Genomic DNA, 22907 nt, shown 5'->3' with positions numbered 1-22907 from the left:
GGAGCTCTTGGGTCTGCAGGCCTGAAGTTACCTTTAAAGCAAGAAAGGCTGGAAGCAGGGTCTGGGAAGGCAGCTTGGAGTCTAGAGTTGAAAAGGGGGCAGAATTGGCAGGAATGGGGCGGCGGGGAGGGAGAGTGTTTGGTAAATAGCACCTTTGTGTCAGGACTGACTAGTTCAGGAATCCAGGGAAGGGGACTGGCTGTGGAGCAGGGACCCCTGGGGTAGGGGATGGTTAGGGAGAAAAGTTCCTCACTAAGGGGCAACAGCCAGGTAGGCTGTTGTAGGAGGGGAGCCAGGTCGACCAGATGCTGTAGCTACACCCTTCTAAAGTGATTCGGGGTTGGAAAACTCAAGGCCTTCTGAGGGACTCCTCACTAATGTCACTGAAAAACCGTAGGAAGGGTTTCTTCCCAGTATGGACTTCCATGGGCTCCAACCCAGAACAGTAAATATTGCACAAGTCTAGAGACAAACTTGGATTGTACTGAGACAGCAACTTCCCCACGGGTGCTCTGAGCACCACAGAAGGGGGAGAAAAAAACAAAAAAAAAACAAACAAAAAAAAGCAGTGCCCAGGATTGTGGCTTTTAGTGTCAGCCCTACACGAATACCAAGTAGTTGCAGGACTTGGGGCCTCCCATTCAGCCAAGGAACACCTACAAGGCTGACCAGCCAGCCAGAGTCCCAAGCATGGAGGGAGGAGGGAGAGTTCCCTAAGTCCTCCAGGGCACCAGGGGATTCCGGGAAGCAGTTCCCCTTCAGACTCTCCTGGGACCCAGGAGGCCATATTGCACAGTGAGTGAGAGCTCTTGTTCTGGAAAGTTGGGCGGCTCCATGACCCAACCAGAAGGGGACAAGAGCGGGAGAGTCAGGGAGGAGTGTTGTGCTTTGCAAAAGAAGGCAGTAATAAAGAACCTGGAGTTCCCCGTAGCTTTTGAGTCAGCTTTCAAAGGGGTAGTGGCGGCAGCATCAGGAGTTTCGTGTGGTTCCAAACAAAGGGTTTGGCCAAAAACAAATATCCCCAAGTGGATACTCTTTGGGTCCCAAAATTCCATTGCAAACCACCCCCAAGTTATTCACCCCCGCACAGAGCAGCACATAGCAAAGCCAAGGTTTTGTGCAAGGTACCCTTCCGTCCTAACCCCAATAACCTCTAACTCCTGCCTTACCCCCCCACGACCCCCACAAAACAAAAAGCTTTTTGTTTCCTGCCTGAGAAGCAACATCTACAGGCCCCTGAGTGTAGAATCAGAAACAAGTCATGATTTCGAGAAAAGCTGCTTAGGATAGAAGCAACTGGGAGAGGACTTTTCACTTTCTGCCCTAGATCTCCCCGGAAAAATAGAAGATTAGGCAACATAGCATAATTGAAATCCAGGCTTGAATGCCCCTGAGGAGGAGAGGGCCCAGGGGTGCAGGCAGGTATCCTGCTCTGAAGAGCGAGAGGTCTGAACTCAGCCTCTCTTCTCCCTGCTGCACGCCAGATCCTGGCCACTCTCATTCACAGTTGCTAACCTTGCTTGCTCCCTTCTCACATCTTCCTGGGGGGCCAGCCAAGCTTCTCCCACCTCACCCCTGCCAGGCCCGCCCCCTCATGACTCGCCCCCTCCCGTAGGCAGGCACTGGGTCCCAGACTCAAGCGCACACAACAGTTCTCTCCAAAGGCACCTGGGGAGGCCACTTCTGAGCAGCTCCCTTTAAGGATTTTTCTTTAAAAAAATCTTTTGGTTTTTTTTTTCTCCCCTTTTCTTAAAAAAAAAATATATATTTATATATATATATAAATAGCTCTTCATTTAAAATAGTTCCCCAGGTTGAGGTATGCGGTGGCCTGTTGTCACGGCAGAATGAGTACAGTAGCGTGCCTGGCGGGGGCGGCGGGGGACCCTAACTGGAGACCGCCATCACGTAGTTCTTCGAGGGGCTGCTCCGGCCCAGCATCATTTGGTTCTTGCAGGTGAGGAGTCCGTATGAGGCAGCCACCGGGGCCTCCTCGTACAGGACACAGATGGAGCCATCCTCCCCGATGCGGTAGGACACCTCGTAGGGGTCCACCCACAGGGTCAGCTCGCTGGGTAGCAGCTGGTGCAGCTGGGGCTGGCTGAGTCCGATCCGGCCGGCCACCTTGCTGATGATGGGGTCCATCTTGTGGTTGATGCGGATGCAACGGTAGCCGGAGCCCTTGGACGGCTTTTCAGGAAACCAGTGGTGTTTGTAGTGCTCTGCGGGGATGGAACAAGAGGGAGATGCCCTGGTTAGAGCAGCCGGGCTGTGAAGGCTACCGCAAGGGGGGATGGGGATGAAGAGACAGGAGTAGAGGAAGGAACCCAGAGATTGTAAGTGAGCAATGTGGTTTCTCAGGAGTTCCAGGACCCTCCTGAAATCCTCTGGCCACTGAAGCAGAGAACGTTACGGGATTTTCCCCCCTCACTTCTTCTAGGACAAGGATGTGAGGGTGTATGGGAAGGGAGTCCCACAGCTCCGGGGCCATCCCAAGTAGCTAGTGTATTGCTTTTGGCACTCTCTCTGTTTAAGAAGGAGGGGTGAGCCTGGGGAGGACATGTCCAGGCAGGGCCTCTGGAGACCTATGAGCTGAAGCTGCAAGGCCAGCAAGGCGGCCCTCATTGTCAGACCCACAGCAAGTCACTGTGTCTCCCACCCTGGGCCCCAGAGGCCCCCTCTGCCTCCTACAAAAGCCAGAGACCTTCTGGCAGCGGTGAGAGGAGTGAAAACCCAGTTGTTTTTGATGAAATGGATGTTGCTCCTCGGGAGGTAGGATCTGTGTGGGCACGTTTGAAGATGGCTATCTCTGCTGGAGACTCGGGGCTAACCGTCTAGAAACAGCTGGGAGATAGGTCTCTCCCCAGGCAGCCGGGGCTTATCTCTTGTCAACCTCGCCTGTCAGGCCGCCCCCGCCCCAGCACACACGCCCGCAGAGCGCAGTTACTACCTACAAGGCTTTCTCAGTACCATAATGGGTGGCAGATGGCTAAGGGGAGCCAAAGCATACAAATGGGGCCGGGATTCCAACTTCGAACGAGGCAACAACCCGCCCAGGGAACACGCAGCCCTGCGCCGCCTGAAGAACCACGATGAGGATCCAAGTTGTTGAGAAGGGTCAGCTGTGCCTTCTTCCCCCATAACTAGCCCATGGCTGGCTGGGCTGGCTCGCCCCCAGCGCCCCTGGAAAGTCTCAGTAAGGGGAATGAGCTTGCACTCAGGCCCGCAGGTGCCTCCTCTCCCGGGACAGAAGCCGGGGCCTGGGCTCGCACTCCAGGACAAGGGTCTGTGTGGAGGAACGCGCCCCACCAGAGCCATCATCCATCGAGACCCGAGCGCAGGGCCGCGCAGGAGAGACACGACCCAGGTGAACGCGGCGATGCGGGCCGGTGCTGCTCGCGAGGGGAGCCCTGCCCTAAGAGGAGAGGAAAGACGGACTAGGCAGGAAGGCGGGGCCGAACCCCAGTGGCAGGGCTCGACGGAAGCCAGGATCCTCGGCGGGGCTCACCTGTTAGTGCCTCCTGGAGAGCCCCGCTGAAAACCTTTAGTCTCTGCTCGCTCACGCAGCCCCGGGTCCTCAGGAGGCTGGAGAGGAAGCCCACTGCAGCGGCGATCTCCGGGAGCATGTCTGTTCTCTTCCCGGTCCAGCGGGCCTGGCTCATGTCGTGCGCAGTTCGGACGGAGGTAGCAGCGGCGGGGAGCAGTGAGGGGTCGCCGATGGGACGTGCCGCCTACCAGAGGTTCTCCGCTCGCCGGGCCGCTGCTCGGGCTCTGCCCGGACTTCGCCCGGGACGCGCCTTTCATACCGTTCCGAGAGGCGGGGGAGCCCGCGGCGACACCGATTGGCTACCGCCGGCGGATGGGGGCGGGGCCGGATGCCTGCCCCGCCCCGCGCGCTCCGAGCCGGGCCAGGCCTAGCCGCTAGTCCCCCGCCCCGCCCCCGCCCCCGCCGCCTCCTCGGCGCTGAGGTCATCGCCGGCTGACGTCAGTGCTGGGAACCCGATCCGGGCTTGCTGGCGAAGGGTGGCGCGGGGAGAAAAAGGGGAGCCGGGGAGGGCACTGAAGGCTTTCGGCGGAGGAAAGCTGCGCCCAGTCCGCTCCGCGCTGGGAATGCCTGGATCTCTCCTCTCCGCCGGTCCTTCAAGACTTTGGTCACCGGCCACCTCCTCCAGGAAGCCTTCCTTTGCTGATGTCACCTCTCCCACTCGATCCCTTTTCTGGCTCTCACATTTTCCAATCCCCACTGTCAGAACCACTCACCCGGACGCTTTGTCACCATTTTACCGTTTTGCCGTGTTTGTTAAACAGGTGTCTCCAGGCTCCTCGGAAATGGGGACTAAGTTTTCCTTTTACTTCAACAATAATCCCACCTCCGCCAGACAAGTTCTGCCCTTCCTCTACACCAATGCCTTTTCTCTTGCCTGGTAGCATCCAAGTGTTCCCTATTTGATGGTAGGGGTGGGGGCAGTGTTGTAAGACTTTTCTGTCCCCTCAAGTTGTCTTCCTAGCTCTCGCTTTCCTTTAAATGCCAGAATTTTTAAATGAGTGGTCTGCTCTGAACCGCACACATTTTCCCATCTACTCCCTCTTCCTCCATCTCCCCTCGTCCCTCAGCCCTCTCTCTCCCATTCTTTCTCAGTGTGGATTGAAACTTTTGTAAACACAGGCTCCTGGGAGAAAGAACTCAGTGTCAATCTCCAGGGTCCACACACAGGACTGTGTTCAGGGCCTGGGACCATCATAGGCACTCAGCAGATGTCCCCTCCAAAGGGGCTAACTCCTAACCCCATCTGACATTTGGCATAGTAGATGCTCCTTATGTATTTTTAAATGAATCAAACCCAATGGCCTCTGTCAATTCTTATTTTTCTTGAACTCTGGGCCCTGCTGACCACCTCTGGAGGCAGTCCCTCCTCCTTTTCCTGGGTACCTGATGCCAGGCTTCTCAGCCTTCTTCCTCAGCTGTGTCTGCTCTGGCTTCCCTCCCATCCTTGTTCCCTCTCTGTGTCCCCTCACACCTCTCCCTTTTCTCTCCACTTGCCTTCCTCAGAGAAACCCTATTCACATTGTCCGCTCTGATGTTTTACTTTTTCACAGCTGACTCTTGTGCCTGGGTAGTCTGTGTCCTTTCATCCTGCTGCTCCTATCACCTGCTCTGTCCCGCCCCTGGGTGTCCAGCCACCACCTTAATGTCAGTCCAAGCCCACTGTCTTCTCCAGTCCTGGAGATGTCCTGATGTCCATTTCTGTCGGAGATACCATCGCTTCCCCAGGCACTCACAAACTCACACTCACTTTTGACTTCTCCTTGTGCTTTGCTCCTCAGATCCAGCTGCAAGACCTGTTACTTCTTCATATCTAGATGATTGCAGTAGACTTGTCAAATCCCATCCCCAAATGACCCTTCCCACTGTTAGGAGAGCTGCATTCCCAAAAGTCTGCCTTCACTTGCTCTTTTGCTCACATTGTTCCAAAACACCTTCCACCCCCATTTGTCTTCTGCATTAATTCTGAACTCCTTTGCCTGCTATTAAGATCTTTCATAATGTGGCCCATCCACCTTTTTAGGTTTCTGCCACTGTGTGCCCCAGGGTCATTCTCCTCACTGTTGTCTAACATGAGAGCAGCTCTGCAGCCCAGAGTCCTCAACATTTTCCCCATGAACCCCATCTCTACTCTGTAACATGGCCCTCATTCCAGGGATGCCTGAAGGCACCAGGCTCTGCTGCACAGGGGCTCATGCTGCTATGTCCTGGACACTTCACTGCCTCCTTCCCACCTTGCCAATCTCCCTCCCATCCTCCTGAAGGCACATCTGAAACTTGGTCTTCCACCCTGAAAACCTGCACGGACCATTCTCCTTCTACAGAATTAATGTTATCTGTACCACTTACGCGGCATTTATAATCTATTGTTTGGTATTAGTAGGGATATTTTTAGAGGATGTCATCTCAACAACGGTCTGCAGGCTGCTTGAAAACAGGTTACTATGCTCATTTGTCCTACATTTGTCTGGGACAGTTTGGATTTCAAATACTCTGCTCCACGGCTTCATCTAGCTCATCGAGCTGCCCTGGAGCTCATCTCTTAGATGGTGTCTTCACCAGCTCCTCCCCAGAGCTGGATGAGGCCAGATGAGACTCTTCCCTCTGCTTGCTGAGAGCAAAATTATTCGTTCCAGAAAACAGGGCTGGGAGTGGAAACAGGAAGACCTACAGTGTATCATCCAGGGAGACCAGGTGAAGCCCAGACCAGGACTGACCGAGGACAACCACCAAGGAAGTCAGGGAAACAGATCCAAGTAGAGACAGGTATATAGGGCGGTTCAGCACTTAAGTCTGAAAATACTTAACATCTCTCTGGGTGTGTCTTTGACAAGGGTTGGGTGATCTGGGCTTTGCTTTTGTCCAGAACTGATTAAAAAAAAACTCTTTTGACAAGACCGTTCATATTTTTTGCCATAGGAAACAGAACTCTGTCCTTATGTAGATTTTTGTATCATTCACCAGGTCACACAGCTAGTTCTCACTACAGCCAGAGCCACATCTGCCGCCTTCAAATATGGTGCCCTTGTCATTGGCCCATGGAGTCTCTGTGCTGTTGTTACTAGGGCATGGCCCATAGTTCCACATGGTCCCACAGAGCTGTTATTCCAGGTGATGGTGCAACAAACTGGGGGAAAACGGGGTGCATTTGGGGGGAAGGAACAAGGAGGTCTTATCCCTGACCCTCCCCCATTATCCAGATGTGCCTTCGCCTCCTCACTGGTGATTAGTTCCTGAACTCTGTATAGGACATCCATAGGAACCAGAAGGCACTCTCACTCCCTCCTCCCCCTCCTTCCTCATTCTCTTTCCTTTCTACTCACAAGCCTAGGGAGAGCAGGCTTAATTCATCCCACACTCAACGTTCCCAAGTCACTATGCAATGTAATTGTACCCAACCCAGGATCTAGATTCTCAGTCAGCTTCTTATAAGCACAAATACATGATAGCTGTCCAAATTATTTTTTTAAATTTTCTGAAACTGCCCTTCAGTTGCTAGGACCAAGGACCTTAGAAGCTCAAAAGTCCAAGTTTCACTTCTTCCCTTTGCATGTCGCATGCTGCCTCCCGTTTCTTGGCCTAGTCAAGGTATAATTGGAGCATCAGATAGGACAGTGGGTCTCTCCCTCCCTCCCCCTTCTTCCTGCTCCTCTTCCTCCTCATTCGTTTCTCCCCACTCCGCCCAAGGGCCTTGAGTTGAATTTTGAACACGAACTGCCCTGACACAGGTGCTGACCTCTGACCCCACCAATTGCCAAGTAGGCAGGCAGTGGTGGGGGTGGGAGTGGACATCAGCTTGTGCCTCCTCTAGACCAGAAATTTCTTTGCCCTGTGATCCTGACCCGCTGACTCCCTTCATTCTGGATGCCCATCTCTCCCACTTGTCTGGCCCACCTATGTGGCCCACTGTAAAGTAACACGTAGAACCCCACACTGTCCTCCTCAGGCCAAAACCCCACCCACGACAAGGTCCCTCTCCTCAGGCCTCAGCTCTGCCTTGTCTGTGGGGTCACCACACAGGCCTTGCTCTCCACTCCCTCCAGTCAGAAGCAGCTTGTTCTTCTTTCCCAGCATCCTGTTAGGCCTCCAAGGCCTTGGCTTGGTTGCCAAGGTTACCTCTCAGTTTCCTGACCACATGTGGAACGCTGAGGTTGAGTGAAGCCGTTCTGCTGGCAGAGGCTGGGCTGAGGTATTCTAGAAAGATGACGTCGGCTCACTCCCACACTGTGCGTGTAGTTCTTGTGTGTCTCTGTGTGTACTTGTGTGTGTGTATCAGCGTGGGGAGGGAGGGCAGCATATAGATATGTGAATGAGTACACACTTCGGTGTGTTGTGCACTCTGCTGTTTGAGGGTAGGAGGGAATACAGCTCTGTGTTTGTAGACGTTAAAAAGTACTTATACTAGTATATATTGAGGAATGTCATTTCGTGAAGTATGGATGTTTGGTGGAGTGTGTGTTTTGGCGGGGAGAGTAGATTTGGCGGGGGGTGGGGACTGTCTCAGTGGGGCTGGATTAGATGCTAATAGGATCTTCCCTCTTTTCAGACCTCACTGGTGACAGCCTCACTCTTCTGCCCAGAGCTGATAAGAAACACCACCCTGGGAGGACCAGACGCCTCTCTTCCTCACTTCCTAATCAGGCTGGAAATAGTGTCAAATATATTCGTCACTCTTTGCGAGCGTCGCTGGGTCACGTCCAGGACGTCTTCTGGGTTCCCTGTCAGCTTACAAAGTCGTACCTCTCCAGAGCAGCCCTAGGCCAGCCTGTCTGGGCGTTATTCTTTACAGTCAGAAACAGGAATCAAAGACAGAAGAGAACGACATTGACCTTCGAACCTGTTCGTGAAGATTGTATGAAACTGAGGATGTTCGCTCTTTTAAAATTTCTGTCTTAAAAAAAAAAAATTCTGTCTTTAAACCCCTTCACCTGCCCCTGAGTGAACCGAGAACAGGAACAGAAATAGCGAATGCAAAGATGATTCGGGTTGAGGGTTAAGTGGAAAATACCCACCTGGACTGAAGGAAGCCTTGCCAAAAGGTAAATGCGTGAAGAGCTTCCTAGTTCCCGGGTCACAACAATTTCCGAGTCCCTCAGGACCGTTTCTGAGAACCTGTGGAGAAGTGGAGAAGAATCTGGAAGCTAAAAGGTAACCCTTCCTCCACTTGCTCTGAAGACAGAAGCAAAAGAAGATTTAATGGTACCAAAAGCTGGTAACATAGGCAACAAAGTCACTTCCTATCAGGAAGGTAAGCCTCGTCTAGAATGCGCTCAACAGGATGTCTGCTCTGGCCAAGACTCAGACGCTCTGAAGTACGGGGTATCTTTCCAGAGAGGGATGAGATGGCCACAGGGGGTGGCCAGGTGATGGCTGCAGGCTCCTGCCCAAAGTGGCATCTAAGCTGGAAAGTATCAGAACCTCAGCGGCTGCCACTGACTTCCAGATAATGAACAGAGACATCTGTGACAGATGCCAGCTTCCATTTGCCACCACTAACCGGGGAGCCCACCAGATGCCCGGTAGCTAAAAAGTTCATGGCCTAAGCCCCGGGGCACACCCAGTGGTGAGCTTGGGAGCCTGGGGGGCTCATGTTCCCCACAGCACAGTCCCTGATTTCTTCCAGTTTCCTCATCTTTCTCTCCAAAATGCCACCCGTGTAGCTTAGAAGCCACAAACTTGTAGCCCTGAGGCACAGCTGACCACAGAGATCTGCTGTCTGGCCTGCAGAGCAGTCAAGTATTTTAAAAATTAGTTGTCAACATTTAGCTATTTGGACATAGATAACTATAGATAGCTATCTTATCTTTTTAAACTTTAGAATTATGATTTCTCTTAAAAAGCCTGAATCCCTTAACACTAGTTCCACACTCCAGCTCAGCGGTGACTGGCCTCTAAGACCAGTTCGCTGTGGTCCCTAACCCTCACTGTCACGTCCCTTCTGAGGCCACGTGGTGGTTATTATTTCTCAAGGAGATATACTGGGTTTTTAAAAATTATACTGTCTCCCTATATAGAATAAATTGCAAACCATCAGCTCTAACCCCAAGTTTACAACTGAGCTCCCAACAACTGTTTTTTTTCTGATTGAGAACTGGACGTCTTTGAAATATTTTTCTGATATTGTAATCTGAACATGCCACAAATCAGGATCTTTCTCTCCCTTTCCCCCATTTCCGATCTCTTTCTCTCTCTCAATGGCATTATGATTCTTTGTCTAGTCACCAGGCTCACAGTCTGGCAGACATCTTTAACCCGACCCTGGATAATCTGTTGCCAAGGCTTAGAAAGTCTCTATCAGCAATGTTTTTCCTGTTTTTGCCCCTGGCCACGGGCACTGCCCTCCCTCCCCCGTCCTTCTGTCCCCTCCAGACCATTGCCATAAGCCTAGTGCTCAGAGTCTACTTTCTAGTCCCCTCCTCACTCCAATCCATGCTGAAGACTGCTTGCCAGACTCATTTTCCTTGAATAATATCATGTCACTTTTGGGCTTTAAAGACTCCAGTGGTTTTTCCATTGCCTACAGAATTAATGAAAAATCTCCCATCTGGCCTTCAAGTCCCTAGATCGTGAGACTTCCTAGGATTGTAACTCAAATCACCTGGGGAATTTGGTAAAAATTCAGATGAAGCAGCCTCTCCCTGAAATTCAGATTCAGTAATCGGATGTGGGGCCTGGGCATCTGTATGGGTAATGAGAACCCAGGCCATCCTGATGCAGTGGCCTGGGGACCCCGCTCAGCATACCCTGTCTTAGAAAGCACCAAGCCCACAGTTATCTGATGTATCTGCCCAGACACCACGAGCCGCTCCATCCCCATATATCCCCCATAATGACCCTCTCCCCACCCCAGCCAGCCTCTCCTGCCCCAACAGCTGACCCTCAACTGTTGGCTGAGCTGAATGGGTGGGGAGCAGGCCCCTAAGAGGGGTGAAAGCCAGGTCTTTACCCCCAGCCAGATTTCTGAAGGCAGCCCCCTGCCACTTCAGAGAGACCTCCAATAACCAGAGGCCTAGCTTAGAAGAGCCAACAGTAGGCCTTCTGAACATGAGACTTCTTTGATCTCAAGACATAAAACTCATTTAGACATACTTGCCCCCCTGCTTTTTAAAGTAAGCTCTATGCTCATCATGGGGCTTGAACTCACGGCCCTGAGATCAAGAGTGGCATGTTCTAGTCGCTGAGCCAGCCAGGCTTGCTGTTAACCAACCTGGTCTCTTATCCTGCATCTGCCACCTACTACCTTACGACAAGGCAAATACAGAATCTCTCTTGTCCTCAATTTTCTCATCTTTAAAATGGGAACAATAGATCTTTACCAAATCATTGGGTACACGAGAGGTAATCTATGGAAAGCCCTTAGCATCACACCTAAATATCACAAATGCTCAATACACCATAGCTCTTACTATCGATGACTATCAGAAGCAAAGTCTTCAGAAATCATCTACCAAAATTTTCTAATTTTCTAATTTCATCCTAAAATTCTAATTTCATCCTAATTTCCCAGATGAAGGAAAGGAGGCCATGGATGGGGGAAGATGCCTAAAGTCATGAAATAACTTCATGGACTAGAACCTGAATCTCCCACCGGTCCACGCTCTTTCCATTTTCCAGACTCCTGTCTTGTGACACATGCTTCATTCATTCACTCAATCATTTATTCACTTACTCGCCTGGGTGCCAGGTTCTAGAGATTCAGGGGAGTGGCGGGTGTTGGAGGCTGACAGCGGGACACGGTCGCTTTGCCACATGAGGTCTGGAGAGCAAGAGCCCAGGGACAGAGTGAACTCAGCTGCTCAAGCAGACACTCAAGCTCCCTTAGGCGGTGGCAGGAGATCGGGGCGAGAGACAAGATGGGAGGAAAAGCTGGGAGGATGGCAGATCTGGGCTCAAAGAGGAGTGAGCAGGAGGGCAAAGATGATGTTCCAGGGGGACATAATGGACCTCAGAGAAGGCAGTGAGAAATGATGGCCAGGAAGAGGTAACGCAGAGTGAGGAGGACTCTGTCCTCCTGCATGAGTCTGAGGGGTGTGGGGTGTGACACAGAGACAAGGTCCCTGGAGGGGACCTTCGGGTATAGCTGGTTTCCGTTAAGGCCAAGAGGTAATGAAAATGTTCAGGGGCGCCTGGGTGGCTCAATGGGTTAAAGCCTCTGCCTTCGGCTCAGGTCATGATCTCAGGGTACTGGGATCAAGCCCCGCGTCGGGTTCTCTGAGCAGCTGGGAGCCTGCTTCCCCCTCTCTCTGCCTGCCTCTCTGCCTACTTGTGATCTCTCTCTGTTGAATAAATAAATAAAAATCTTTATTTAAAAAAAAAAGGAAAGAAAGTGTTCAGAGGGCTTGAGGATATGAGGGAACTTGCTGGACCAAAGAGGGCCTGGTGAGGGGGTCTGGAGGAGAGGCTGTGGCAGTCAGAGTATCAGGGAACATGTACACGGTGGTGTGTGGATGACAGTGTTTGCCCTTCGGAAAGCGGCCAGTGCCAGGAGAAGGAGTGGGGATTTAGTCCTGACTGGGCTTTGGGAGAAAATCGAACCCAGGGAACTGCCACTTCTGCTCTGGGGAGGGGTAGGTAGAGGAGGGGGGAGTATCTGGAAGACCACAGGGTAACCTCCATGGCTTGGGAGGGGTGAGGCTTCTAGGTTCTTGGACTTGGGCTCTTAGGGCCTGCTTTGTGCCCCCCAAACCCACTCCTTCCTCCCCCCGACATCGTCATGCCTCTCATTGGCTCCTACAGATTCACTCTCCTCCGTCTGGGAGACAGCTGGAAAGTGTTATTAATTCATCAAACTTGTAACTGAGGCTATTGGTCTGCCAGGCCTCATGGAGGGAGGGAATCTGCTCCCCAGAAGACAGCTTTTTCCCTGAAGGTTGCTCCTCAGCTGCCGTGCCCTACTGACCCACTAGCGTCTGAGAGAGAGAATGAGAGAGTACGGAAGAGACAAGGTAGGAGCTGGTGGGGGGTTGGGATGGAGGAGATGTGGACAGATGGCCAGACCAGTGTGAGGCTGGAAAAGTCCCTGGTGATGTGTTTTTGCTTCTCTGACTCCCTAGGTGCCTCCCTGGAGCAAAAGGATGGAAACTATCTGTTAAAAGTCTATTATCCCGGAGGCCCCCCAAGAATGTGACCTCCCACACCTTCACCCTCTGGGCCTTCTCCAATGGTACTAGAAGGTGTGACTGAAAGTGCCGGAAACTCGCCAGGGGAACACATGGACTTGGGGGCAGAGGCAGATCTGAAGCTGAATTTATTGCCTCTTTCCCAAACTTAGAGGACAGACACGTTGTAAACCCTCCTCATCCTCACTCCTGGGGGCCCAGGATAAAGCCCCTTCATCTTCCAGACAGAAAACAAGGGGCCCTGAGACGGTCAGAGTTTCCCCAGATGTTGTTTTGGCAGAACCATAATGGGGCCGGGCCTCCCGGGGCTGGGTGTCTGGGGCAGGAAGCTGGCATCACAGCTGTGATGGCCAGAGACTGTCCCCCCCTCCCCACCGCCACCCCGACCCCCAGGTGGAGCCTGAAGTGTGACGAGAGACAGACTCAAGAAAGAGGGACACAAGGAAGAATCTGCAGAAGAGGGCCGGCCACGTCCCACCTCTGGCCTCCTGGCTCTGGGCCCACGGTATTTGTCAGCTGTCCTGTGGCTCAGTGCCAGGGGTGGCCAAACAATCAATCCGATCCATACGGTTGATCCGTATGGTTTGGGGGAAGGGGCCTGGGAACCAGATTGGGAGCCACTGCCCTGAGGCTCAGTTCGCTTCTCTGTGGCAAGAGAATGTGCCCAGGACATCCACCCTGTCTCTCCCTTCATCTGTGATCTGTGCTCCATACCGCTGACTCCCTAGGGCCCGGTCGGATATGCGATCACCAGATCTCCTGGTTCTATGACAGAGATCCCGGGGCCTACTTCTTGAGCTGATACCCCATATCCAGTTAGGGACTCAGTTCTGTCGATCATCCTTTTGAAACTGCTTCTACTCCGCATCACTAAAGCTTCTGCCACCGGATCTCGCCTGGACAATCACAAGAGTCCCCTACACGCTCTGTCTGGCCGGAGAGCTCCGCTTCACGCCCTTTTCTCTGTCTGTCCTCTGCCGTAAGAACTCCTTCTAACCGCAGATTTATTTTGTCTCTCTTCTGCTTAAAATCCTTTAAAAGCTCCTTAAAAGTTCAAATTCGTACCTGGGCCTTCAAGGCCTTTATAATCTGAGCCAACCTCTAAGCTCAGTTAACCTCATTCTCTTAAACATACACTTGTACTTCGGTCCCACTGTGCCTTTGCTCATATTGTGTGCCCAGCCTAGAATTCTCTTTGTTCACGTCTTTGCCCATCGAATAGGCTATTCATTCCTTCAAGACCTGGTTTCTATGTCACCTCTTACGTGAAGCCTTCCTGGATTCACCACAACCTCCAGCACCCCATTGTGATTAGTCACTTCCTCCCTTCTTTATAACTCCAGAGCTCATAGACTGGTGTTACAGTTCATTGTGTAGCCCCGTGAGACTGGGGTCCCTTGAAAATGGGATCTGGCTTATACCTTTGTACTTCAATACCCGCCGCACACGTTGGCCCTTGGCACACAGTAGGGACTCGGTGAATCTGGTTGAATTCACTTCTCCATGCAAGTGATAGAGAGAACGTTATTCTTCCCATATTAGTGAAGGGAAAAGTATGCACAGGTAGGATGATGGACGTGTCAGAAAGGACACCAAAAGGAGGTGGGGAGTGGGCCTGGGAAGGGGTTCTAAATCTTACTGCCTACCCCCACAGGACTAAGAATAAGGTCGGTGGGGACAAATCTCTCCGCAGATTAAGAATGGGTAGGCTCAGCTGTTTAGGCTGTTGGCCCTGTTTTTTCTTTTTTTCAAGATTGTATTTATTTGAGAGGGAGACACACACACACACACACAGTGCGTGCATCCTCTGAGCAGGGAGCCACGACACCAGGACCACAACCTGGGCCCAAAAGCAGATGCTCCACCCACTGAGCCACCCAGGCACCCCCAGCCCAGTTCTGATGTTGATTGACCTTGATGGTTCATAATTAAACTTCTGAACTAGCTTATAATTTATTTATTCTAGTGTGGTGTTGAGAGCCCATGCCTTGGAGCCTCACTGCCCAGAACCCAACTGTGCAATCTTAAGTTATTAAACCTCTCTGTGCTCCGTTTCTTTTCTTTTCTTTTCTTTTCTTTTCTTTTCTTTTCTCTTCTTTCTTTCTTTCTTCCTTTTTCTTTCTTTCTTTATTTTTCCAGTTTCTTTATCTATAATACGAGGCTAACAGTTCTTACCTCATACAGCTGTGGCCTTAAACGAGTTCACAGTGTACTTAGATTTGTGCCTGGCACATGATAGTGGTCAGTACACGTTAATCATTATTACTTACAATTTGTATTTTACTTCCTTCCAAGAAGAATTCAAGACACCTTAAAATATTGAACCACACATATAAAAGAGGATAATTATATGTACATATTTATATTATATTACCAAACCAATTGGTAGTAGGAGGGAGAGAGATAAAGTTAGGTATTGGCTAGTGTGTCTGAATTAGTTCCTTTATTGACCCCTTAATTATCTGTGAGATTCCCGGAAGCTAAGGCAAGAAAGGAATACATGTATTACATAGTTTTCATTGTGAAATGTAAGAAAGCGTTCAAGTTAGCCTGTTAAAGTAACACCCCTCTCTGGCTCAGTGGATTAAAGCCTCTGCCTTCAGTTTGGGTCGTGATCCCAGAGTCCTGGGATAGAGCTCCACATCAGGCTCTCTGCTCAGCGGGGAGTCTGCTCCCCCATCTCTCTCTTCCTACTTGTGATCTCTGTCTGTCAAATAAATAAATAAAATATTTAAAAAATAATAATAAAGTAACACCCCTCCCCAACACACACACACACACACACACACACACACACACACACACTGAACTCAAGAAGGAATTTATGTTATGAATCTCTATGTTGGAATATTGGAGCCAAGGGATCGGAAATTATTCTCGGTTGGCATTTACTCTCATTCTCAATTGGGCTTTAACGAGAGCCCACGATGACAGGGGGAGTAACCAGAGTGAGGATAAATGGCCAGGAAAATAGCAATCAACATCCTTTCCATGTTTCCTTCTCTGCTCAGCTCATGGATTCCTTCCCTCCAGCCCTCTCTCTGGGACCAGGAAACTCCCTAGAGGTCAGGGGTTGAGCCTTCTGGGTCATGCAAATGGCCAGGTGGCCGCAGGTGCTTTCTGCTGGCTACCCCCAGCGCTGGAGTTGTGTGGAAGCAAGGCCTGTCCCCTGGCAGCAGCTCCCAAGGTGAGTGGAGAGAGGAATGCTGTGAGATAGGGCTAAGAGCATTTCGAGAAAGGGGACCCCCTCCCCCAGATTTGAGCAGGATGATGATCTTAGTGGGAATGGGTAAGATCCTAGCAAGGTAACAACTCCCTGCCCCCTAGGTTCTGAATTCAAAAAAAAATCTATAGTAAGTAAGCATCCTTGTGTAAAAGTCCGTATAAGTCCAAGAAGGCCACCAGCCTGGTCCAGCCTGGCCTGGCTTAGGCGGAGGGACTCCGCGTAAAAACTGAAACACACGAAGGCTTTGAACCTATTCCGATGAATTCATAGAGAGGCTCAGAGGTGTGGGTGGGGGTTAGGAATGCTGAATTACTCAGCGAAAGAAAACAGGAGAAATCTGCAAGGAAAAGGGCCGAAATCCACAGCTCACAACAGCGAGAACACTCATGGATCAGCACGATGGTTCTTAACCTGATCTGCCCGGAGAAAAACAGCTCAAAGCCAGAGGCCACAGTGAAAAGGAAAGTCTTCCCCACTCTCCATCCCCTCTCCCAGAGGAATCTGGAATCTTTTGAGCATCGGATCTCCCACAGATCTTGGAATGCATCCTGGAACAACTCTTAGCCAGCACCTGAAGAGCAGCTGACCTCAGCTGACACAGCTCACCCACAGGGGCCATTGGGGTCCCCCCCAAGTGCTTTGACGTTAATGAGGACAACCCCACCGCCAGAAGAGGGTTCCTCCCTGCCCACTGTGCAGTCTACTCCTCAGCATCTCAGCCTGGTCCTCCTTGGCAGGGAGGGGGTTCCGCAGGGATCACGGAAGTCAGGGGATGACAAGGAAGAGTGGCCTGGCTGGCTCTCACCACGACTCACTGCCATTTACATATGGGCCATACATATGGGCCATAAATCAACCACTTGACTCCAGGACCTAAACACCTTTTTTCCTTTTTGTCTTAGAGCGAGCGATCAAAGGAAGGAGACATGGTGCCCAGTGTCAGAGCTGGAGAGTGGGGGCTCTTCTGTCTGGTTTGGGGAGAAAAGGCTCCTGCCCTCAGGAAACTCCGAGTTCCCCAGGACGGGAATCCGTGCGCACGGAGGACCCTGCATGCCAAGCAGCCAGTGGACAGAGACGTGTGGGCAGATGAGCATTGCACAAACACAGCCCGAAATTAAACAGAAGCGGCTGGAAGGGAGGCGCCAGCAGTCAGCTGGTGTCCAGCAGGAAACAGCTGGGGATTCTCAGCCTGAACTGGATTTGGAGGTCAGACAGGCCTGTACACTGTCTAGTACTACACGAGGCGTTCACACAACGACCAGGGGCCCGCCGGCTCTTGGTATTTCTGGTTTATCTCCCAGGTTTAACTGGAAGGGTCACCTTGAACAGGCTCACCACTTGCTTCCTGACCAGAGGCCCAGAACAACCCTTCACGGCCATGGGAGCCAGGAGGCAAACACCAGATGACTCTGTTTTCAAAGCTTCCACTTTTCCAGAGGGTCAGAGGGCATTCCCAGAGCAGCTGGGGGAGGCCCCAGCCAAGCAGGCTCTGGAGGCCGAGTCAGCATGTGGGCCTCTATGGCTCCCTTCTTCCCAAGGGGCACCCCAACAGGTTCTTCCAGCACGAAGTGACCACCCGTGACTTTGCACAACCCTTCACAGTTTACAAAGCTGTTCTGCACCAAGGGGAAGGCACGTCTGATCCACAAGGCAAGTATCCTCTATACTTTGGGATTAAGGAAACTGAGGCCCGAAGGCATTAGGAGGCTTAAGGTCAGGCTGCGGAGGCAAAGGGGGTCCTTCCCACTACTGCACACTGGCCTCCACATCACAGCCTTGGACTTTAGGGACGCGGGAGAATTAAGGAACGGAATGCACCTATGACGTCGGCACTGCCTTTGAATCTCGCTCTGCACACTGCAGGCTGAGAGGCCCAAAGAGGGAGGAGGCGGGGAGATTCCGTCGGGGAGGGAAGGCGATCTGCCCGGGCGCTCCGACTCTCCTGCGAGGTGGAAAAGCCGGATCCTCTCTCCAAACTGGCTCACCTTTGTCCCTGCCTGGGAACTGCCCGGAAGAGGCGCGCGGGGTTGGGCACGCGGACAGCTGTCGCCCGGCCCCGCCGGAGTCTGCGCCCATATAAGGGCAGCGCTTCCCGTCGGCGGGGCGGTGACGTGCGGGGCCCCACGTCAGCGGGCGGCGGGGAGGGAGGGGCGCCGCGGCACGAAAACAAGTGACGTCGCGCGGGATACGGGAGCTGTGGCGCGGGGAGGTGGGGGGGAGGAGGAAGGGGGAAGGTGGGAGGGGCGGGGACTGGGGGAGGGGGCGCCGTTGGGTAAACGTGGGTGCGACTCGGGGGTCGCGTGCGTGGGCTCTTTCTGTGCCCCGGTGGCACGGGCCCCCTGGGCTTGGGAGGGCCAAGGCCGTCTGCAGTCTGTCTGTCTCCAAGTGTTGGGGTTGTGTACTTCGATGATCGTGGCGCTGCGCATTCTTACTCTGGGAGACCGACGAGGAGCTTTGCCGTGGGGCGTTTGGTGACTGTTGCCTCTCCATCTTTTTCCTCATTAAACAAGCAAAATGACTCATGGCCCTTGTGCTCCCGGAGACCCCAAGAAATTCTCCCTAGGGACGCTACTGTAAGGGACGGGCTTCCCTTTTACCGAACCTCCTTCCACCCACCCCTGCCCCAGCCAAGTCAAATAAAAAGAGGTCTGGCTTAGGGGTTGACAGAGGAGAAGCCTTAAAAAGGAAGTTTTCGGGATGCTTAGTGCCAGGCGGAGGCCTGGAAACCAAGGGAGAGAGATCCAGGGCTCCCATTTCCACCAGGCATCTTTATGGAGCCTTGGTGATGGTGGTGGTGGTGGTGGGAGGGTCATTTCTAAGTCGGACTGTGTCCAGGTGAAGCCTGTTGGAGTGTGGCCCTTGCAGTCCTGCCTGTGTCCCCTGAAACTGTGACGGGGTGTTGGGGAGCAGTGATGAGTAAGGATTCCAAGGAGGGAGGGGATGCGCTGCGGACAGGATGTAAGAGAAGTGGGACAGAGGCTCAGCCTGTGGTTGGGTAACTTGGCTGGCCCTTCTGGGGGTGGGACCCAAACCTAGGGGAAAGTCCCCAGGGCCTCCCAAACTGTCCCTTCACACCCACAGCGCTCACCCACGCATTCTCCCACCCCTCTCTGAGGCCTACTTCCTCTTTTTACTTCCCCTGGTAGGGAGTGGCTGGTAGAGCGTCCCAGGCCCCCAAGCTCCCAACACAGAGAGAAAATGGGAGCCTGGGGCCGGGGCAGAGACAGTGGCCCTCCTCTGGGAGATCTGCCCCCGAGTAGGCCAGTTTGCCTTGACTGCCCGGGCCTAGGCTCAGGGTGGTTAGTCGAAAATGGTTTTAAGGCTGGGAATTGAAGAGACGGTAAAGCAGAGGTCTCGCTTCCTTGGGGGGCCAGCGGTCTGGGGGTCCAACACATTCAGGTGTCCTGCATGTGGTCATGAGGGTGGGCTTTCAAGTCTTAGGTCGGCCACTCACCGTGAAGTCTTGGGCATGTTCCTAACCTCCCCAACCTCGTGTTATCTGAAAAATAAGATGAATATCTAGCTTATTGGTTCTTCTGAGGATTAAAAGTGATTCTGCTTACAGCTTGCTGGCCTAGAAAAAAAGCAAACAGCCCTGTTGTGAGCTGCTTATGGAGGGGGCCGTGTGGATAGAACCCGAGGGTGACCTCTAAGAGCTGAAACCATCCTAAGGCCAACAGCCAACAAGAAAACAGGGACCTCAGTCCTACGGCTTCAAGAAATCACGTTCTTCCCACCATGAGCTTGGATAAGGACCCTGATCTCCAAAGGATATCCTGGGTGTGTCCAACCTTGATTTCAGCCTGGTGAGCTCCAGCTACATCGGGCCCAGACTTCTGAGCTACCAGAATCTAAGATAACAAATGTGTCTTGTTTAAAAAAAAAAAAAAAGTGATTCTGCTTACAAAGCATGGCATACGGATTACTCCCTTGCGCAATATTTATGCACCTGGCATGTAGAAAACAATAGATAGTAGCTGTAACTACTAGTAGCAGTAGTCAGGAGTTCAGGGGTCCCCGCCCCTCAGCTTTCTTCTAGTACCTCATCACCTGGGCCACCTCTTCCTCCATCCAGGTCCCAGCCTGGCCTTGAAGAAAGAGCCATGGGCATGGAAACACCATATCTGTTCACTTCCCGGCTGTACCTCCATTTCCTTATCCCTGAAATAGTGAGTATGCTTTCTGGCTGGCTTTCCTTACCGTGAGAGTCAAGAGAGTTAAAGTGTGTGCACATACTTGGAAGAGTGTCCCCATGTGCCGGTTCTCCACTTGGCGACTTCTCCCTGCTCAGCCTCAGCTCTGGTTCCATCCCTATTTCTCCAGACCTAAGTCTCACTGTTTTCCCAGCCTTGGTCATTTTGGGTGTGGCCAGATGGATGGCTTTCCCTTCAGACCTCAGAAGGCTCACAGCTGTTTAAACCTGATGGGAGGACACCTCTGCAGGGCAGGACATAGGTCTTCTTTGTTTCATTTGGTGACACAATGCCAAGTCCAGGGCAGGGCACGTAGGGACTCGGGAAAAGCTAGTTTCCTTTCGTCGATCAGCAAATCCTAGGGAGGGAGGCCAAGGTAGGTGGCCCTGGCAGAATTTGGGAAGGCAGGCTTCTGTCCTCCAGGAGGGAGGGGTTGGGGAAGAGAGGAGGACAGAGGAGGGAAGGCGCCATCCTAACTCAAGGCTTCCTGCCCTTTCCAAAGCTCAGGATCACCGTCATCAGCCCAGGGCCACACTGTGGTGCTGACTGGTTTTGCTCTAGGTTCCCAGGGCCAGAGAAATGTCTGAGCCTCTCACCCCTGCACTCCACTCCTCTTGAGGAGGAAAGCAAATGTCAGGCTGAAAGGGAAGTGCTTGGGCAACAGGTTCCACTTCCTCACAGCTGCAGCACTACCCCAAGTCTCCCCCCCCCACAACACCCCTGCCCCCCTCAGGTCACCAGGTTTCTCGGGTTCCTGGGTGCAGGCTCTGGAAACAGAAAACAGCTGTCCTCCGGCTGATCGGTTTAAAGTGAGATTGGCTTTATCTCACCCTTACCTCTGGCTACCAAAGACCTTGGCACAGCCTGGCTTCCTTCAGGCTAGACCCTGGCCCTGGACACATGGCGATGGCCCCCGGGCATGCTGTCTCCCCACCCTTCTCCCGGGGTGCTCTGTCTGTGGCTAAGCCAGACCCTTCCGCACTGGATGATCAGCTCCGAGCTCAGTCACTGAGTGCTCGGGGCTGCTCCTGTGCCCTCTGGCCGCAGGTGCTCAGCAGTGTGTCCCCCTGCACACTCACTTCTTAGCATCTGCAGGGGGCCTCACCTGAGGCCAGGAGGAAGCTGCTTCTATAGAAGCTCCAGAAGGGCTGGCCCGCCACACAGGGGAAAGGATGAGTCAGAAGCCCTGCATTCACTGCCTCTCAGAAGCCTCTCTGGGTCTCCTTCCTTCCTCTGAGGGCCGTGAAGCCTGCTTACTGCCTACAGTGGCCAGCAGATCAGAGGAGACCTGGCTGGGAAGGTACCTCGTGAACAGAGCTGCCGCATGCGTTATTTCTGCTTGTCACCCGCCCCACACTCCTTACCCCCACCACCACCCAGAGGCCTGGTCACTGCCAACTGCCGTCGCTAGAGGGGGCCCTCCTTCCCTCAAACCCAAATAAAGTCTCCCCTCCTTGGGCAGCCGAGTGCATCTCACTATGTCTCCTCAGGGCCCACGTACTCAAATCGTGCCACTGACAGGTGCACCTGTTGTTTGTGGGGGTGCGGAAAAGATCCTCGAGTTTTTTCTGTGGTTTCTGTGCTTGTCTTATCTCCTCTTGTCCAGGGAGAAAAAAAGCTTGTTCCTTTTTGACCCATGGTTGGCCGGTACCTCGTTGTTCCCCCACAGCACAGGGTCACAGTAAGTGTAGTGAACCGAAGTTTGTCGGAGATGGCACACAGCCAGATGGCTCCTTGGGACAAAACTTTATTTCTGCCCCTTACGACTTTGTAGACAAATCACTCTCTGGCTGTAGAGGGATTTTGTGTATTTTCCTCATGAATTAAGCTAATTTAGGATTCGCTGGGCATTCAAGAAGGCAGCTGCCAGCCCGAGGAGCCCAGAAAACCAAGCAGAGCCAGGCCTTCAGGAGAGGGGCTGGAGAAATCCCTCCTTATAGATCAGGACAAAAGTGTCCAGTTTTCCGCTCTCAGTGGGCTGTCCGGCCCAGCTGGTCTCGCCTCTCTGAGGTGTGGCAGAGAGCAAGAGCTCCAGCAGCTCCCCATCTGAAAGCTGTCACTGCCTGTGTCCCTGAGCTGCCGGTGGTGCTGAGGCAGATGAGACTTTGAGGTGGGAAGAAGCCCTGTTCAGGTAAATACCCTAGTGCCCCAGGGAACAGAAGTTTCTAGAAGATACAGCATAGCTTTATTCAGAGCTTATCAAGCAGACTTAGAAGTGGGTGGGATGGAGAGGTGTTTTGAATCCCAGAGCCGTTTCTCCGGGGTGGATCACTGTAAGGAGTTACCCCTCACCCAGTAGGCCCCCCCCGGAGAATCAAAATTGTGTGATGAGAAGGCAGGGGTTTGGGCTGCTGTGTCAGACTGCCCAGGTTCAAACCTTAGCTTGTACAAGTTACCTAATATTCTCTGTGTCTCAGTTTCCTCATCTGTAAGGTGGGAATGGCAAGAGTATCCCATAGGACAGTTTGCGACTAATGAGGTAATAACACTTAATAAAACTCTGGGCTCAGTAAATACTGTCATCACAGGACCTTACTCAAGAGGCCTCTCATCTAGTTCTCCCCACGATGAAATGACATTCTCTCTCCTTCTGATGCCGTTGAACCAGGCCAGCATTTACACAGCCTTTCTTCTGGCCTCTGAACTCCGGGTTTGGCAAGAGGAGAATGCTCAGCCCCTTCCTCGGGACTATGGAGACCACAACAGTGTCCACTGCCAAAAATGGGGTGATACCAGCGACTCCAGGGGACCGGGAGGTAGAAGGTGGGAGGATTTTTTCAGTGAAAGAAACCTTCCTGGCCATTGTCCCTGACTTGATTCATTAA

General features: G+C 52.5%; 1 protein-coding gene across 1 annotated transcript; it reads right to left on the bottom strand.

Annotated features, from left to right (window-relative positions):
• Window positions 1-31: 31 nt before the first annotated feature.
• BTG2 (BTG anti-proliferation factor 2) lies at window positions 32-3758 on the bottom strand. The gene is made up of 2 exons (XM_032878319.1): window positions 3509-3758; window positions 32-2222 (listed from the first exon to the last, which is right to left on the bottom strand). Exons 1-2 carry the CDS (start codon window positions 3660-3662, stop codon window positions 1888-1890), a joined length of 489 nt encoding a protein of 162 aa, XP_032734210.1. The 5' UTR covers window positions 3663-3758; the 3' UTR covers window positions 32-1887.
• Window positions 3759-22907: the final 19149 nt, after the last annotated feature.

Source organism: Lontra canadensis, unplaced genomic scaffold (assembly GCF_010015895.1).
Source record: "Lontra canadensis isolate GAN:19392208 unplaced genomic scaffold, GSC_riverotter_1.0 scaffold63, whole genome shotgun sequence".
NCBI lineage: Eukaryota > Metazoa > Chordata > Mammalia > Carnivora > Mustelidae > Lontra > Lontra canadensis.
The sequence above is the reverse complement of the archived record's forward strand: the minus strand, read 5'-3'. Positions and strand labels throughout refer to the sequence as shown.